The sequence below is a fragment of the Euleptes europaea genome, chromosome 12, assembly GCF_029931775.1.
Source record: "Euleptes europaea isolate rEulEur1 chromosome 12, rEulEur1.hap1, whole genome shotgun sequence".
Taxonomy (NCBI): domain Eukaryota; kingdom Metazoa; phylum Chordata; class Lepidosauria; order Squamata; family Sphaerodactylidae; genus Euleptes; species Euleptes europaea.
The window spans coordinates 66,920,362-66,940,387 of record NC_079323.1 but is presented as its reverse complement, the minus strand read 5'-3'; the positions used below and the strand labels follow the sequence as shown (position 1 = coordinate 66,940,387).

At 42.4% G+C, this 20,026-nt stretch overlaps 1 protein-coding gene across 1 annotated transcript in view; it reads right to left on the bottom strand.

Annotated features, from left to right (window-relative positions):
- The window catches only part of LOC130485420 (divergent protein kinase domain 2B-like), a 52,858-nt gene that overhangs the window by 26,661 nt on the left and 6,171 nt on the right, over nt 1–20,026 (bottom strand). The window contains exon 2 of the mRNA XM_056858611.1: nt 5,056–5,320. Within this exon, the coding sequence (XP_056714589.1) occupies nt 5,056–5,320 (265 nt within the window). The remainder of the gene's footprint in view (nt 1–5,055; nt 5,321–20,026) is intronic.

The following is a 20,026-nucleotide window of genomic DNA, read 5'->3' as shown; positions in this document are numbered from 1 at the left end:
GAAAAAGGACTTGCCAACACATGCATGCATTTTAAATGCAAATTTACACATTTGTTATTGGGAGCATATGAAATTGATCAGAGCCAACTTCCAAATGGTGGCAAGCTTGAGTTGTTGGGACCTCCGGAACCCTGAAAATCTTGTTGGTCTCCAAGTTGCTACTGGACTCAAATCCAAGTTACATAGCAGGATTACTCAAGTACCTTGGTGGCAAGTAAAACCATCCTTGAGGTCTTAGTCAAGCTGTGTGGTGGAGAATAAATTTCAAAAACAATACTAAGAGAACAGTATTCTTCAGAAAGTTACTGGTTTCTATCATAATATCTGGGGTACAGTCCTTCACCCTTAACATGTTTGAAGTTGCATTCTATTTTAAGACAGAAAAATATACTTTGCAATAGATTTTTTAAAAATACTCTTTTTAACAAGCACAAAGTGAATGTTTTCAAAAGTTTCAGAGACATTTTGATGTACAAGTGTTGTAGTTTTTGGTCTCTTCCAAAAAGCACTACCAAAAACACCTTTTACTTTTCCTAGTAGGAAATTTAAGTGGAGCAAGAGATGCTCCACATATGTATGAAGTCTGCTTGTTTTTTATCGCAGTACCAACAACTATCGTTCCCTGATTTTAGATTTTACTTATTCTAACTGGAGTTAAATACCACATATATACCAGCTTAAGTAGATTTTCTCTTATTTGCAAGCTAATTGAGAAATCTAATCCCTTTGAACAAAATATATTCCCATTCTTGATCACTCAATGGTTTAGTAAATGCTCCATTTGTCCCTATAGCCTAATGTTGAATTTAGATTTTCTTTTACTAAAATTGCATATATTTTTGAAGTTGAAACTTTATCTTGATTAATTTCTCAAACTCTGACTTTTCTCTAATTTCAGTTAATTCTTTTTATTTTAAATTATTCCAATACTTTTTCATTGGTAAATATTCTATAAATGTAACATTAACTTCTTTTTTATCAAAATTTTTTTCAAGAGGTTCTAAATTATTATTATTGTTTTTAATCCATGATAATCATGCTGTTTATCTATTCTATGAGGGAGTTGGAATTCTGGATTTTTGGCTAAGATGTTCCAAAGGAAGGAAGACAGTGGGGAAATATCTGGAGCTAGTTTCTCTCTTAATACATCTCATTGTTTTAGAATGGTATTAATGCAATTATTATCTTCATTATATAAAAAAATTCCTATTAATTTTTTTTTTATCCATGGCCATCTATTTAGCAGAAATTTAACAAAATTTTGTTCAATTGTAATATAAGGCTCCTTTTCATTGTTTACTACCCATTATTTTAACCACTTTACCCTGGCTACCTGATAATACACTAGTAAATTTGGCATTCCTATCCCACCTTTGCCTTTAGGTTCATATTTCTGTTTTTTTTATTTCTGCCAAATAAATCTATTACAGATATTTTTCCATTCTTCAATCATTTTCTTTGGTATATCTACAAATAAGTTATTGAAAATAAAATTTATTTTTGGTAGGATTATCATTTTAATTAAGTTGACTTGACCAAGAAATGTGACATTTTAGAGGAAGCCATTTTTGGACATATTATTTTAGTTCTTTAGCTATTTTCCCACAATTTAAATTTAAACATTTAGTTCTATCTTTACTTAGCCTAGATATTTAACGTTTTCTGCTTCTCTTAGATCTTCTGCCCATATTTGTTTCTCCTTTTTGTTGTCAATATTAAAAAAAGCTTCTGATTTATTTGCATTTAATTGGTATCCAGATATTTTACTAAAATCTGTGATAACTTTTCTAATCACAGTTCCAGATTTATCTGTTTCTGTTAGAAAGAGCACTATATCATCTGCATAAAGGTTTAATTTAAATTCTTCGCCTTTAATCCATATACATTTAAATTGGTGTTAAATTTGTAGCAGTAGAGAACATACTTGTCAGCAGCTCTCAGAATCAGTTCCTGGCATCAAGTAGCAGGAGAAGTCTCTGTCTGAGATGGTGGATAGCTGCTGCCTTTCAGAGCAGGTAATGCTTGGGTGGATAACCATGGTTTGACATGATTAGTGGAGATTCTTATGCTCAACGGAAAAATTTACATTAAAAAAACTAAAAAGAGAAAAAGCTCCAGGAGTTACAATGTCCATAGGTTGTAGAATACAATTATTATCATAATCTTCAATAGTTATTTATTGTTCACTCTGTAAGAAGACTTTCTTTAAAACCAGTTTTCATTTTGTATTATAGATGTGAGTGTTTAAACCATGTTTAAAATAACTTCTGTCAACTCTCCTGTATATCCCAAACTGCTTGGAAGATGCAACTATCTAGAGAGCAGAACAGTCTTTTCAGCAGTGGGAATTAGTACTTTAACAGTGGCATTCTAAGAAATACATTCTCCGGAGTTGCTTTAGTCTATCAATGAAAGAGGATTACCAGATCAGGCAAGGATATCAATACTTATTTTTCTGCTTCTGGTAACACTCCCAGCCTTCGAATTGTTGTAGGTTCCTTAGTTTGGAAGGGGGTGATTAATCTACTTAGAAAAAGGAAGCACATTATTCTTAACTGTATTTAAATAATATTTGAATTACACCATGTATTTGAACATAAAAGGAGTGCTGAATTTCTGGAGGGGCATCAAACTTTAGTAGGTTGTATGATATCATGTGCCGGGACCTATATAGATACTCTGTGAATAGCCCAGTCATTTGCCTCAAGTGCAGTGTCTCTAAATGCCAATAAATTAATACATGACAATAAGTCTTGGTAAGGGTCTTGGTAAGGGTTTTTATTTTTGTTCATAGGGACAGGCAGTAAACCTCAATTTTTTTTATTAAAACATTTATATCATGCTTTCCCCCTTGGCTCTAGATGGTTTACAATGCATAATTAAAATATTAAAACTCCAAATTCCCCATCCAAATACTAACCAGGGCTGACCCTGCTTAGCTTCTGAGATCTGATGAGTTCAGGCTAGCTTCGGCCATCCAGGTTAGGGCACATCTCATTATAGAGTATGCAAAAAAGTAACTAATTTTTATTCAGTATGTTTCCCCCAATGAGTTCTGACTGCTCCCCCTTGACCTGGCACTTGATTGTTCAGCACATGTTGCACCTCCATATGGAGGCACAGCTGGCACCTTTCGTACAGTCATGAAATTTTAGCCTGTAAGAGAAACAGATCAATCCCAACACCAGAGAGTGCTAAAATAGAAAGAATGGAGTTTGCACAGTGTGAGAGATTTGTGTGGGACAGGCCAGTCAGTAGACATTGGGTTTGTTCCAAACTGAACAAGGGGAAGAGAAAGTGGAAAGGGGAGGCACCCAAGCAGAGGCAAATGTTTCTCATAAGCTCCAGGAATATATGTGAACCTTTCCCAAAAGAGAAAGAAGTCATTGCTTGCCAGATTCCCTCCTTAAATGACTGTCCATTTTCTACATGAAAAGATTTTTTTTATGTGCAACCCTACATAACCCTGATTGAGGGCGCTCCACTGTTAAAAGCCTATATGCTTGCAATAGGAAGTCTTCTTTACCAGAGAGGGGTTCCCAGGCTTTCCTTGCATAGCTAGTTTCGTTTGGCAACAAAGCTGTAGTAAAATGCTCCATGCTGCCATCTTGTGGAATGAGGACCAGTGGGAATGGGGGTTGGAAATTGTGCAATGCCGCTTCAGTTCTTTATGAAAAGGATCAAATCAAGATCTAAGGTGTTCTACATGTTATATCTAACATTAAGGAAATATATTGGCTGTTATCTGAAAATGAGTGGTGGAGTAGTTAAGTGGTGGAGTAGTTAAGAGCAGTAACTCTAAAATAAACAGTATTGCTAAACTGGGGTTCTGCTGTAGTAAATATATGAAAGAGTGGGGGAAAGTATTTAAAGCAAGTACTACAACAGAAAGAATGGTCCTGGATTTGGAAAATTGTCCCTGCAATATTAATATTTGTCGATATGAAGGAGAATTCCTTCAAAATCGTGCTCTGTTGGTATCTGACCCTTTATAGATTAGCCTGTATGCACAGGACTCCAATAATCTGTGATGGAGATGTCAAGCACTAAATTTTATGGGCAAATGTCATCCGGTGAACAGTCCTTTACTATGGTCATAAAAATCTTATTTCAAGAGATGGTCATGATGCAGAGCAGGTTTTCAGGGGGGTGATATCGGAGCCAGCCAAAGTCTCGACCGCAGGGGCTGTCTGAAGGAGACTGCTCATCTTCATGGGGAGTCTCCTTTGGAAGCCTGGTGGTCAGCAGTTGTTGAAGCTGGTTCTTTTTAGTTGCAGGGTATATCCCTCCGGACAGGACTTGGTGAGCCCCATCTTTTAAAAAACCCTTATGCTTGATCCACATCAACCCACTGAAAGGTTGGTCAGACCAAGTTGGCTCCATTTACACTATCCTGACCTCAAAAGATCCACCAGTCAAAAAAAGAAAGAAAAAAGGGAGAAAGCACAGAGCCATACCTCTGAGCAAAGGCAAATAGCCAAACCAGGAAAAGGCAAATATTTATTTGGCTTTTTTGGGAAAGGCCTATTCCGCTTTGGGGAGTTTCCCAGGTTTTGGTGTTCGGTAAACCCAAAGCCCCAAAATTACTGAAACGGCTAATTTCGGGTTTATTTTTGGTTTGGGTTTATCAATATGCACAACCCTACTGTTATGCTTTATTTACTGTTTTAGCACCTTTATGGGTATTTTCCCCTGCTCTGGTACATATTGCCCTATGTTGCTGGTTCTGTAGGTTTTTTAAATTGATTTTGGGATATAAATAGTTTAAGTAAACTAATTTAATCAAAGTGATTAGGATATACCTTGGTAAATTTCCATTGGTAAATGACAAATATGTCTATTCCCTTAGTTTCAACTGCAAATGTTTAACCCATTCAGTTATTAGCAGATACTCACAAAGTTACAATTGTTTCTTTGTGACTTCTAATGTGTGTTTTGTATAGCAGAAGCCTATAACAATAAAACAAACATTATTTTTTGCGTTGTAATTAAAAGGAGCTTCCAAACATGATGGTCTATACGTAGATTATGCATTTTGCAAGCCTATATACCAACCTGAACTAGGACTGGAGTGAGACGTTTTGCTTTCAACCATTTCTGGAACCTCTCAGTCTTCCATAAAGCTCGCTCAATGCTGCAGCTTTTAGCAAAGGTAAGGGAAGTACAAATTCTCTTGTCAGATTGGTCGTGCTGGTATTTTGTCATTAATCTAGATATTTCAACCGGCCGCCAACTTTTAGTGTCATCAGTGTAGTTCCCAGAGTAGCAGGTGAGGTAGTTCAGAGGCAGTTTTAAATGAGAAGAAAGCCAGCTGTCAAATCTATCATTAAATCAAGAAAAGTTACATTGTTAATCCTCCTTAATCCAATGAAATAGTAACATACTGTGGTTTATGCCAAATTCTTACAGTGTTAGCTAGGATTCCAAAACTGATCTATCCAGTGCATTTTTATTTCACCCTTTCTGCCAGGAGCTCAAGGCAGCATATATAGTGTCCCTTCCCACTTTTTATCCTCACAACATCCCTGTGACGTAGCTGAGGCTGAGAAAATGTGATCAGCCCACAGGTTATGTCCTGGAAGTTATTATCTCATTTTTCTGGGGTATATAATCTCTGACAAACAACTCGTTGTCACTAGAGGATCTACCACTGCTTATTTTTTCCATTCCATGCAATGTCACACAGAAGCTTCCAAAATCAACAAAATGAATATGTGACAAAATTCCAGAGGTATGTAATGTGAACATAATCTGATCCAGGCAAACAATCAATAACCAGAACCATTATGAAAAATATTGGGGATAGGAAATAAATGGGTCCTAGAAAATGTTCCATACTGTACTTCCATAATCTGTATTTACCATAATAGTAAAAGGTGTCCCATTTCACCACATTGTAGGGAGCAGTAGTTGAGGTTGCTGCGTGTGTGTGCGTGAGTGAGTGCCTGTAGCCTGCTGGAGGGGGGTTTCTGACTGGTTCTCTATGTTGTTTTATCTAGCTGTAGCTGGCTGAAGGTAATTGCTGTGCTGTTGATTGCTGAGGGGTGGGGCTGAAAGTATTTAAAAAGGGTCTGCTTGCCAAAGGCATGAGCCTTTGACGTGAGCCCCTTAGCCTGGGGGTCTGGCCTGGGGGCCCTGTAATAACTTTTTTTAAAGGTCTTCTGTCGGGGGATGGTTTACATCTCACAAGGGTAGGAAAAATGTGTTTGGTGAGAGCCTTGCAAACCTGATCAGGAGGGCTTTAAACTAAATCTTATGGGTGAGCGAGACAACAACTTAAAGCCTTGTATGCTGACAATACCTGGAGACGAGAACAATAAAGATTTGCAGGGAGTGGCATGTATGCAAGGAAACATAAACTCACAGGTAAGTACAGAAACGAAAACCACGGGGCACATAAACCATGGATTCCGATGTCTGCACACTAATGCACAGAGTATAGGAAACAAGCAGGAAGAACTCGAAGCCCTAATACAGGAAGGGGATTTTGACCTAATACGCATTTCTGAAACTTGGTGGGATGTCACTCATGATTGGAATATTAAGATTGAGGGATAAATTGAGGTTTAAAAGGGATAGACAGATAAGGAAGGGGGAGAAGTAGCACTGTATGTCAAAGATGTGTACACTCGTGAAGAAGTACATGAATCTGAGCATGGTAGTGCAGTCGAGACTCTATGGGTAAACATAAAAGGAATAAAGAAATAATCGTGATATTCTGGTGGGGGTCTACTATCGACTGCCAAACCAGGCAGAGGACTTGGATGGGATGCTCCTAGACCAGATCACAAAGTTCTCAAAGAGAAGGAACATGGTGGTCATGGGAGATTTTAATTACCTGGATATCTGTTGGAAGTCCAACGCTGCTAAAAATGCAAGATCCAATAAATTCCTGACTTGTCTTGCTGAAAACTTCCTATTTCAGAAGGTGGACAGGGAAACAAGGGGATCTGCTATCTTAGATTTGATTCTCACCAACAGGCAAGAACTGGTCGATGAGGTTAAAGTAGTAGGCACCCTGGGTAGTAGTGACCAGGTACTCTTGGAATTTACAATCTTGGGTAAAGAAAAACCTTGGGTAAAGTCAGACATATAGGTTTGGACTTTAAAAGAGCAAATTTTAACAAACTTAACCTTATGCTAGGTAGAATCCCATGGTCGGAAATACTTAAGGAGAAGGGAGTTCAAGAAGGGTGGGTGTTTCTTAAAAATGAAATACTGAAGGTGCAATCCCAAACCATTCCTATGAGAAAGAAAATGGGAGGAGCCTAAAGAGGCCAGGGTGGCTCCATAAACAGCTTTTTAAAAAGTTGAGAAATAAAAAAGACTCATTTAGGAAGTGGAAGGAGGGCCTTATAACCAAGTGCTTGTAGGGAGAGTGTTAGGAAAGCTAAAGCTCAGTATGAACTTAGGCTAGCGAGAGATGCTAAATGCAACAAAAAAGCGTTCTTTCCCTATGTGCAGAGTAGGAGTAAGAACAAGGACAGGATAAGCCCATTGCGTGGACCGGAAAGTGAAATTGTAACAGGAGATGAAGAGAGGGCAGAACTCCTCAATTCCTATTTTTCCTCAGGGGGATTTTTCACTGTAGATTTTGCTTCTCTTTTGCCGTGGAGCAAAAAAACTCCTGATTTTAATTTGTTTTTCATGGCAGCGGATCTTCCCCTGCCATCCCGAGGCAGTTTTGGTTTTTCATGGGAAGAACCACGCAGTATTCAGTAGCTGTTATCTGTGTTCCCTTCTCCTTCCCCTTGCATTCAACTCCGCCCACCCCTGCCCTCTTTGCCCATTCTGCTGCTTTGCTCCATCTGGCCAATAGTTGTTGCTCCCTCTCTTGTTTTTGCTGACTCCTCCCTTCAACAGCACAGCTTGTCAGGCTCCACCCCCGACGTCTCCAGGTATCTTCCAGCCTGCAACACAGACTTGTTGTGATAATGCAAGGGAGGATTGCTGCATGCCATACGTACGGTGGCAAACCTCCAGGCGATGGCTGGAGATCTCCTGTTATCACAAGTGATCTCCAGTTGTCAGAGGACAGTTCCCCTTGAGAACAGGGCCACTTTGGGAACAGGACTGTACTGCGTTGAACTCCCCCCCTCTCCGAAATAGCCATACCAATGCAACAGGTTAGAGGTTTACTCGAGTTGATTTTATTCTGTGAGGTAGAAATGTGTGTGTGCCATAAGGCTTTGCAATGTATGTAGATTATATCCCCACCTCTCTTGGACTGGCTAAACCCCTGCCAGACCAGTTGGAGACAAAGGAAACGCAAGTGGGCAACAGCGAAAGTACCAAGTCAACTAACACCTTCTCCATGACGGAAGATCCTGACAGCAGCCGAAGCAACTGAGAGCTGCTCACTCCCTTTATCAAAGAAAATTATGTTCTTTAACTTTCAAAGGTGGGGCTACCTTTTCGGCTTGCCCCTGGGACAAAAAATTAGCAGGAACTTGTTTGCATTTTCAGTACAGTCCCCAGAGAGGTGGAACCTGCCTTACTCGGCATTGCTCACTAACTTGAATTTTCAAGTCAAATGTTCTCTAACCGGCAGTCCCTGCACTGATGCCTCTCCAGTTTCGGACTGACAGCCTGCGGCCGGCACTTTGGCCGGCTGGATACAGAGCAAGGCTGCAAGGCCCTAGGACCAGTAGCGGAAAACACTTCTTGGATTTGGCGACCACCCCAATTCCCAGACAGCCCACACTCATAACGTTGGAGATCCCTTCTTCATTCCAAATGCTTTCCGTCCGGAGAAGGGCGCACTGTCTTTTTAAGCCCTTCTCCACCTATCAGAATGAAGCATCAGGTGCTCAGCTCAGCCATGAGCACTGCAAGGTGTCCTTACCCAGCATGCTTCTGATTCCACCATTTGCATACGACAGCCCATCTATGTCAGCGGTTTTTTGGGGGGAATATGATTTCCGCCTTTTTGGAAATGTGTCGTTCTCAAAACAGGATGGTGGTGTATGGTACCAACACTTCTTACCCCTGCAGAGACGTCCAGCGAAAAGAAAGAAAGGCGGTTGGGTCTTTGGAAACGCTCCTCCCTGCCCTACCACCTGATACCCAGTTAAAGAATCTGATAGGCTACTCCCAGGGGGGGGGAGAAGGGAGGGTTCTCTCTAGCTTACCCCTTATCTTTTAAAAACAGAACACACCGGTTTTAAGCTTTTAACAGACGGGGTGTCTGAAGCACACGGGTGTGGAATGAGCTGAGTTTTTAGGGGGACAGCCTCTGACAGGGTAGCTCCCTTATCTTTTTTCCTAAACACCTCTGTGTGTGTGTGTGTCTGCCTGTGTGCCATCAGTCTCCTTTCACCAGCAGCCCTAGATAACAGGCACGCTACAAGGGGGGAGTGGTCGACAACACCGAGACAGCGGGGGGTGGGGGAAAGAGGGGACAGCGGTATGGAACTTCTCTAGCAGGGGGCTCTGTGACTCCTACCTGTTTAGAACGTAAGAAAGGCCCTGCTGGATCAGACCAAGATGGGGCTGAATTACTCCTGCTTGCAGGGTTGACTTTCTAGATCAACACACACAGTGTTATAAGCATGACAGGGTGGAGAAAAAAAGCATTCTGTTTCTTAAGGGGGGGCACAAGAGGTTCGGAGGAGCCTTCTATTTTTTTCTAAGTGGTTGAACTACACCCTAGACTAGAGCATGGGCAGCAGCAGGTGGGGGAGGGGGCTCAGACTCCTGCTTGCTTAGCTGGCCCCCGTGAAAATAAAACACAGAGGAAAGTTTTCCTTTCTTAAACTCTTCTGTGGAAAAGAGAGGTCGGATGGCTCATCCATGGGCACAAAACACTCCCACGGTCACCCCTGCCACAGAGCCCCCCTGAGAGAGACCACACAGAGCCTCCTGTTTTTGGCCCCCATGGGTGGTTTTTTATAAAAAAACACTGCACGCCGACCCCTGCCTGGCGGACCTTTCTGACCCAACTTGCGGAGAGAGCGGGGCAGAACACCAAGCTTGGGCACAGGTCAGGGGCGGCGAGCCCGGGTGCCCCGCCGATTTTTGTGGCGTTCCGAGCTGGTTTAACCGACGACCACTAGGGGGTGCTGTGCCGGGAGCGTGTCAGTGGGAGGGTGAGGGGTGACCTCTCCCCGCATGTGTCCAGGTGAGGGGATGAAGGGACCATGATCCCCGCGGGTCTGTGGGGTGGCAGGGAGGAAGGGGGTGCAAAAAGCACCCTGCATGTGGAAAAAGAGAGGCTAGCGGAGCTAAGCTATGCCAGCAAAACACTCACACAAATGCCCCACCCCACCCCTGAGAGACACCGAATGGGGCCCACCGTTTTGTGGCCGCATGTGTGGTTTTTAAAAAAAAGCACGACAGCCCTGCAGGGCGGCATGGTCGCACAACTCGCGGAGGGAGGCCGGCAGAACACCAAGCTTCGTCATGGTGGTCAGGGGTGGCGAGCTTGGGTGCCCCGCCAATTTTTGTGGAATTCGGAGCTGGTTTTTTAAAAAACACAACGCTGACCCTAACGAGGAGGCTGTTGTAACCTGTGCCACGGTTGTGTCAGCGGGACAGTAGCGAGTGACCTATCACCATGTGCGTCCGGCTGAGGGGGTGCTGGATCTGTGACCCCTGAGGGTCTGTGCGGTTGCACAGAGAAATTTGGGCACAAAAAGCGCCCCCGGGGTGAAACACAAGGTTCTGACGGGGGGCGGGAGGCATGCCTCGGGGTGAGAGGGCCTCTGAAGCTTGCTAGACCGAGAAGGGTACAGCCCGAACCTCACACAGGCACCACCCCACGGAGCCCCTGTGAGAGAGGGATAAGAATGTCCACTTGTATGGGTTTTTTTTTAAGCGTGCAGGCCCCACCAGGTAGGCTGTTGTAACCCCAGTTCGCTGAGAGAGCGGGGCAGAACGCTGAGCTTATGCACAGAGGTCAGGACAGCCCTAAGCATCCTAACCGCTCCCCACAGGACAGTTTGCTCTAGTCCCCTAATCATTAGGGTTGCTCTTTTCTGCACCTTCTCAAGCTCTGTAATAACCTTTTTTTATTAAGGTGTGGTGACCAGAACTGTACACAGTATTCCAAGTGTGGTCTCACCCTAGATTTGTACAAGGGCAGTACGATATCAGCAGTTTTATTTTCTATTCCTCGTCTAATTACGGCCAGCATAGAATTTGTTTTTTTTTCGAGCTAGCCACTACCATAAATAAAACACAGAGGAAAAGGTTTTGAACCAGACCCTGCAGCTCTCACACTCCTGTATGCTTGCCAGCCCCGTGAAATGTCCTAATTGTTATAATCTGTTCTGTGAACACAGGAAAAAAACGGGCTAGGGGTGGAAGAGTACACACATGCCAAGCTTTTTTCAGCAACCTGATAAGGAATTCTTTAACATCTAACAGCGCATTTCTGACCTTTAAGGGTGAAAGCCCTTAGAAGGCCAGGAAGGTTCTGCACCGGTGTTTGGGGCCCCTGTGCGCCCAGGCTACTTACGACGGCATTACTGGCCCCAGCATCAGCATGAAGGCCCATACGCCAGGCACTGCTGCACCACACCAGAACACCAGCGAGGCCTTCTGCCGGCATTTTGCCAGCATAAAGGCTCGCGCCAGCGTTCCAGAGGGTGTTCTGGGGGGAGGAGCTGCCATTAGGCAGCCTCCTATCCACATTCGCCCTGGGTATGCTTGCAGCGAGAAGAGCTTTTTAGCAGGTGCAGCCTCACTTTTCTCTATGAGGCATAAAGCCCTATTTAAAATTTAAAAAGCCTTTAAAAGGCTTTTTTTTTAGTTTTCGGTGCCAGGGAAACAAGTTAGAAGATGCCACAGTGGTGTTTTTTCCTCACCATCCCCAAATGTTGAAATCTCAGGAACACACACTAATTGGAGCATCCATCGATTTCTTCAACAAAACAAACCAGGAGGATAAAGCAACCTCACATTAAATATTAGAAGTCAACAGAAACCTCAGAAATAGATTAAAAAGAGCACATATTATAAAATCAAAAAGTATGTAATAGTGAATGTCTTAATTGTTCTAGCCCACTTCTCCAGCCTGTCAAGATCATCCTGCATCTTGGCTCTGTCTTCTACCATATTTGCTACCCCTCCCGATTTAGGATCATCTGCAAATTTAATAATCATCCCTTCTATTCCTTCATCCAAATAATTTTTAAAGATGTTGAACAACCTAGGGCCCAGCACCGATCCCTGAGGAACTCCACTAGTCACTTCTCTCCAAGTAGATGAGGAACCATTAACTAGCACTCTTTGGGTACGATCTGTCAACCAGTTGCAGATCCACCTAACAATAATAGGATCTAAACTACATTTTCCCAATTTGTCAACTAGAATACTATGTGGAACCTTATCAAAAGCCTTACTGAAATCTAGATAAACTATGGCTACAGCATTCCCCTGATCCAGCAAGGCAGTAACTTTCTCAAAAAAGGAGATAAGATTAGTCTGACATGACTTATTCTTGAGAAACCCGTGCTGGCTCAGATCCAAGTGATCAGATCAATCCTTTCTAAATGCTCAAGGACTGACTGTTTGATGATTTGTTTGATCGCTTTTCCTGGTATAGAAGTCAAGCTGACAGGTCGGTAGTTACCCGGATCCTCCTTTTCCCCCTTCTTGAAGATGGGGACAACATTTGCTAACATTTAGCACCTGCTAAACAGCTCCAGTCTTCTGGTACCTCACCTGTCTGCCAAGACTTTTCAAAAATAATGGACAGAGGTTCAGAAATTACATCTGCAAGCTCTTTGAGTATCCTTGGGTGCAATTCATCTGGCCCAGAGGATTTTGTTTCATTTAATGAAACCAGGTGTTTGTGCACTATCACAATGCCAATTCTAGGCTACAAATCCCTTCCCTCCTCACATGTTTTGTTTATGCCATGTTGAGCACCACTTCCCTCACCAGAAAAGACTGAGGTCGATTTTTCATGGAGCTTTGCTGCGGTTTGACATCTGGTTTGTGTCGGTGCAAAATTTTGATTATTCATGACAGATCCGAATTGAGCAACAAAAGCCGCTTTTTCACCGCGTCAAGCCAAACCAGTTTTGCACCGTACTTTCCCGATGCTGTGCAGTTTTTGGCTCACAGCACCAAGAATAATTATTTGCTTTGGTTCACTCACCCCTGCCCATTACAGCTACTTTCTCCTCCCCCAAGAACGGCGATTGGCTGGGGGGTTTCATGCTTTGTTGGGAGCACCGCCCCTTTGGCAGCAATTTGTTTGGTGGCTAACAGGTGTCACTTCCGTAGTCAGTCTTCTGACTGCATTCCGCAGCAATGGGATTGGTCAGCATTGGGTGATTATTGCCATTTATTTCCTTTGTTTCGAAAGTCCCGATTGATTGCTGGCGGATACTAGCCATTCGCATCAAGCAGCCAGGTCACATGCCCCCAGTTGGCCAATGGCAGAGAGGCTTAGTGGCTCGCAGCCATGACTGTTGCTTGTGTTGGAGGAGGTTGACCCATTCATTTCATTACCTCATAGGCCACCAGGCTCAGCTTTCCTGAACAAATCTTTATTTTTAGCGATGGCTGGGAGATAAAAATAGCGATGGCTGGGAGATAAAAATTGACGGGTGTCCATGGAGGGAGCGAGAAACGCTCGATTTACTCTCAATATGGGGAGAGCATAGAATGCAGCGGGCTCTGCACACTTTGCATCGGAACCTCGATGTGTTTGAGAGGATAGCCGCAGAGATGGCACGGAGGGGCCATCACCGCTCTGCGCTTGAGTGTCGTACGAAAACCAAAGCTCTGCAGCGAGATTACAAGAGAAGTGTGGCGCATAACAACATCTCGGGCAATAGCCTAAAAAAATGCCTCTACTACGACCAACTGCACATCGGCGCGGACGAGACAATTTGCCCAATTAGAGTTGATTGGAGCATGAACCTTGTGCTCGTCACGGATGAGTGTGCAAACAATGGCACTGTTTCCCCTGGCTTGGAGGAGCTCTTTGGAGATACCCTTCACACCGTCAATCCTCAAGATATACGTGCCTCCTCTCCCTTTCCTACTGGTGAGTCTCATGATTCAAAACTATCACCTTTTAATACTCCCCGTTTGTGCTGCTTGTTCCTTGCTGTTCCCTTGCTGGTAATGCTCATTCCCTTTCCAGACTGTCCGCAGGAACATGCGGGCGTCACCACCCCAAACGGGAGCCAGGAAGCAGACCCTGACAAGACACAGCTTTCTGTAGACCAGGGACCCTCTGACACTGCACCAGGTACTCTCTCGGGGTTGTTTGTGGGGGGTGGAATTTTCTTTCCATTCCTTCATGCCTTCCCTAGTCTCTATCAGCTAGAGATCCGTTCTCATGGCAGACGATCTCTAGCAGGCGGGTCTTTCACCCGTTTCATGTCTTTGAACCTCCGCCCCAGAGGGCAACAGGTACCCTGTCCTGGGATCATGGGGAAACCCTTTCTGGCTCTCACTGGGCTCTCGCCCCCATGACCGCGGAGGGAGCGACGGACGGTACCCGACCGTCCGCCTCCTCCGATGGCCTATGCATAGAGAGACACACGCCCCGCTGCCCACCGCCCCTCCGCCGTCACCGTGGGCCTCAGCGGAGGGGCCAGCCCACCGCGGGTCCCCAGGCTCGTTCACACGGCGGCAGCAGCCGGACAGTGTGGAAGCCCGCATGAGGGCGGAGGGGGGCCGAGCGACGGTACAGGGGAGTCCCGGGAGGGGACGCCTGTCATTCCGGAGGGAAGGCTGAGGGGGATCGTCAGCGAGGGGACGGAGGGCCGCCTGTGGCGAGGGCCGCCACCGCGCCCCGCCCTGCGGTTCAGACCACAGAGTTGCTGGCGGGCGCGGTTCCCGAGTCACCCTGCCATGAGCCACAGTCCTCCGCACCCCGGGAGGGGCATCAGGGGCGCAGGCGGGGAGATCCCCAGGTCCGCTGTCGTTCCCCCTCCACGCGAGGGGGGGCCTGCCGGCGGCGGACGCTGTGTTCGATCTCGAGGGGCGGATGGTGGGGGCGGGGGTGGGGGGGCGCGTTACTTTCCTCCCCTTCCCGTTAATGATCCTTCCACGTGTTCACCTACGGAAACCTTGTTACGACTTTTACTACCTCTAGATCACTGGTTCCCAACCGGGGGTCCGTGGACCCCCAGGGGTCCACGAGAACTAAATTAAGGTCCGTGAAACAAAGTTATAATCCCATAAGAAATTAATATTTTCAATTAAAAGGTCTCTATTATAAAATATATATTCAAATATTATTCTAAGTTTAATGTTTAACTAACAGTTATGATTAAAGTTTATTTTCAAATTCTCAGAATTTTTATTTTGAACCTTGGGGTCCCTGCACTGAACAAAAAAGTTCTAGTGGTCCCTGGTCAAAAAAAGGTTGGGAACCACTGCTCTAGATAGTCAAGTTCAACCATCTTCTCGGCACACTCGGCCGTGGATGACCCCGGCGGGGCTGATCCGAGGACCTCACTAAACCATCCACTCTGTAGTAGCAGTTCTCTGCATGGGGGCCTTATTTATGGGATCTGCCAATTCGGGTGGGGGGAAAGTTAATCCTGATAGCATCAAACATTCCCATGCACAAATTACCAAAGACAGGTGTATTTTATCCCAACAAGCAATACCGATCTGAGTATGTCTGGCCCATCTCTGTCTCTCTGTGTGAAAGTCAGCCAAAGCAGCCACTAGATCCAGGGGATACGATCTGGGTGGAGATCAGTTGTAGTGTCGGTATATCTCCAGCTATCTCCTGGAGATAGGCTACCAAGGCCACCACATTCAAAGATAAATCAAAGTTAGCTGCTCACAGGGTGTGGCTAATTCTTCTAAGCACAGGGGAATTTTGCCTGAGGAGGGGGTACAGGAGAGAGTACAGGACTTGGGTACAGGACTTGGGGTCCTGCTGAAGCTGGAGGGTGAGAGATTCAAAACTGATAAAAAGAAGTATTTCTTCACACAATGCATAGTTAAATTGTGGAACTCCCTGCCCCAGGATGTGGTGATGGCTAACAACTTGCAAAGCTTTAAGAGAGGAGTGGACATGACTTCCGGTAGAGCGCTGGCCCAAGCACCATGTCCAAGAAACGTTCAAATTGGGGTGCAACAAGGCACTCCAGTCCTAAATAGCTGACTGGGATGCAGGATCACCCCTGCTTGCCGCGAAGAGCGGTTTGACTCCCATATTCTCTGAGAGAGTTTCAAGCCTCTCGGAGGAGTGGAATGAGGGGATTCCATCGCCATGAACGTCTCTTTGGCTTCAAGCGTTGACCTCCTCTATCTGTCAACACTTAAATAATAATTTTTTTTGGAATGGAAACCGCATCTTCCAAAATCTGAGTAAGTTACAAGAACTCTCTTGTTTTTTACCTTGAATTTGAATTTTTGAAAGACTGGGAAAATCACCTATGCAATCCGCCCATAAGTGACTTTGGAATTAAAAAGATACTAGATAAACTAGCAGGAGCCCTATCTATTTGATTGGCACTTAGACACAACAAACGGGACTTTTGAAAGACATTACAACTACCAATCAGTTCCCGAGACGTCAAAAGGGGTGGGAGTAAACAAGAAAAATACCTTTGGGTCTTTCTGGCTTGAGAAGGTCCTCCAACCATGTTTTCCCTGGAACAATCTATCTCGGAGCACCGGAAGACTGCAAGGAAATATACTCGCTTCTTTTCTTTTTTAAAAAAAATTTTTTTTATTGGTTTTTATAATATAAATTTTCCATATTAACAAACAACAATATACGTAGTATTAAAAACTAAATCATAGGTAATGTTGTTATAATTGTTTAAGTGCTAAATAAAAATAAAAAATAAAGGAAAATTTATTGACTTCCCCATCACCTCCGTCCGCCTCTTAATAAAGTATTCCATCGTGATATGGTCTGAACTAATTATTCTTATATCTCAATTAGATTTCAATCATATTATACTATCAATATAATTGATTACGTTTCTTTATGTTAACAATGTCATCTAGATCAGATTAAAAGGTATTCTTCCATTTTCCCCAGTCCTAGTTCATATTCACAATATTTCATCCACGCCTCCCATTCCCCCATAAATTGAACATTGTCTTTTTGATTTAAAAAGGCTGTAAGTTTTGCCATTTCCACCAGTTCAAACATTTTCATAGTCCAGTCTTTTTTCCCAGGAGTGTCTGCCCCTTTCCATTTTGCTGCATAAAGCAGTCTTGCAGCTGTAGTCGCGTAAATCAAAAAAGTCCTGTGTTTTAACAAATCATCAGGTATCATACTTAATAGCATCATTTCTGGTGTTTTGTGTATGTTTTTTTGTACTATTAGTCTTAATTCGTTATAAATCATATCCCAAAAATCCTTAGCTTTGTCACAAGTCCACCACATATGATAAAAAGAACCAACTTCTTTATTACATTTCCAACATTTAGGGGATGTCACTTTGTAGATCTTTGCAATCTTCTTAGGCGTTAAATGCCATCTATACATCATTTTATAGGTATTTTCTCGAATTGACTGCTCATTTATTCCTTTCAGGTCTTTCGCCCATAGTCTTTCCCATTTGTTTAGAACAATATCATGTCCCACAGTTTGAGCCCAATTAATCATTGTTGGTTTGATTATTTCCTGCTCACAATAAATTGTTAAAAGAAGATTATACATTTTAGAAATCAGTTATTATTATCTAATAGCATCCTGTGAAAAGATGATTTTTCTTTAGAGAATCCATTCTTCATATCTTGTGTAAATACTGATTTAATTTGATGATATTGAAGCCATTGTAAATCGTCTTTAAGTAACTGAAAGTCTTTTAGTGAGCTTTTCTTTCCTTTCCAGTTAATTAACTCTTGGTAGGTGATAAATTTGTCCAATCTAAGTGGGCGTAATGTCAACATTTCTTGAGGTGATATCCACATCGGTGTTACTGGTTCAAGAATATGTTTATATCTCATCCATATATGAAATAAGGAGGACCTGATTATATGGTTACGAAATGATGCTTGTATCTTAATTTTACCATACCATAAATAGCCATGCCATCCACTTATATTGTTAAAACCTTCAAGATCTAACAAACGCGAATTGGATAAGTTCATCCAGTCCTTTAGCCATACTAAAGCAGCCGCTTCAGCATAAAGTTGAAAGTTAGGTAGTGCTAAACCTCCTCTAACTTTAGAGTCCACCAGATGTTTATAAGCAATCGTCGGTTTTTTCCCTTGCCAGATGAAATTTAATACGTCTTTCCTCCAGGTATCAAAGTATTTAACATGTGATATTATAGGCAAATTTTGGAATAAGAAAAGCATCCTTGGTAAAATGTTCATTTGGATTGTTGATATACATCCCAAAAGTGACAATTTTTTATTTGACCAAATGATCATATCAGTTTTTATTTTGTCCCATAGTTTAAGATAGTTATTGGTTATCTTTATTCTTTGCAGAGATCCAGATTCCCAAATATTTGATCTTATTAGCCTTCTCCCAACCTGTGTATGATATAAATTCCTGTTGTTCTGTTTCTGATAAATTCTTAAATATTGTCTTTGTTTTTTCTTGGTTAACTTTAAATCCCGATACATTTCCAAAATCGTCCAAAGTTTCCAACAGTATCTTCATTGATTGTGTTGGATTCTCCAAGATTAACAGAAGATCATCCGCGAATGCTCTCAATTTGAATTCATGTTTTTTAATTTTTAGTCCGCGAATGTCCTCCATACTCCTTAGCTTACAGCATAGTGATTCCAACACCAACAAAAATAATAATGGAGACAGAGGACATCCTTGTCTGGTTCCTTTCTTGATTGCGCAGTTGTCGGACATCGATTCATTCACCAGAATTTTTGCCTGTTGGGATGTATATATGGCTGATATACCTCTCAAGAAACGGTCTCCAAAATTTAATTTTTCCAATATCTTTTTCATAAAGTCCCATGAGACCATATCAAAGGCTTTCTCTGCATCCAAAAATACAAAGGCCGCCGTTTGTTGAATATTCTGGTCATAATATTCCAATGAATCTAATAAAACTCTTATATTATCTTTAATTTGCCTTCCTGGAACAAAACCTGCTTGGTCTTCATGTATAAGGTCCTTAATAAAATGCTTTATCCTATTCGATAAGACCGAAGCATAAATCTTATAATCCACATTTAACAGCGAGATAGGTCTATAATTTGAAGTTTTTTCTGGATCTCTTCCTTCCTTAGGTATCAACGATATAAATGCATGTGACCAAGTCTCTGGGGATGCTCCCTTATCCAAAATTGTATTACAAAGTAATACAAAAAAGTTCACTAAATTGTCACTAAATGTTTTATAAAATAGTGCAGTAATTCCATCTGGTCCTGGTGTCTTGTCCGTTTTTTGTTTCATTATTGCTTCTTGTATTTCATCCTTTGTAATTGGTGCATCTATCCATTCTTGTTGGGGCTTTGAAAGGACATTCATCTGTATTGAATTTAAAAACTTGTCTATTTTCTTTTTTGAGATATTTTCTTTCTGATATAACTTAGTATAGAATGAAACAAATTCTTTTTGTATATCCGTAGTTGTATAAACTGGTCCTTTAGCGGATTGAATTTTTGTTATAATCTTCTTTTGAAATGAGTCTTTCAGTTGGGTCGCCAAAAATTTCCAGGTTTATTAGCATGTTCAAAGTATTTTGTTTAGCGGATTTTAAATTTTTGTTCATTTCCTCCATTATTATCAAATTTAGTTGGTGTTTAGATACAGAAATCTTCATTTGTATGTCATTTTTCTCTTCTTCATGTAAGGCCATAACCAGTTTTTGCTCCAAATTTTGTAGTATATTATTGGTAAATTGTAGTTGAGTTTTCTTCCAGGCCGTGTGTTTCTGTATCATAAATCCTCTTAGAACAGCTTTAAATGCATCCCAAACTGTATTCAGCGAAGTTTCCCCATTAAGGTTAATTTCAAAGAAATCTTTAATTAAGTCCTGTAGTTCTTTTTGAATCTTGTTATCCTTTAAAAGTTTATCATTTAGTCGCCATCTAAATGCTTGTTTATTGTTCCATTCAAATGTAACTGGATTATGATCAGAAAAAGTTCTTGGTACAATTTGGATTT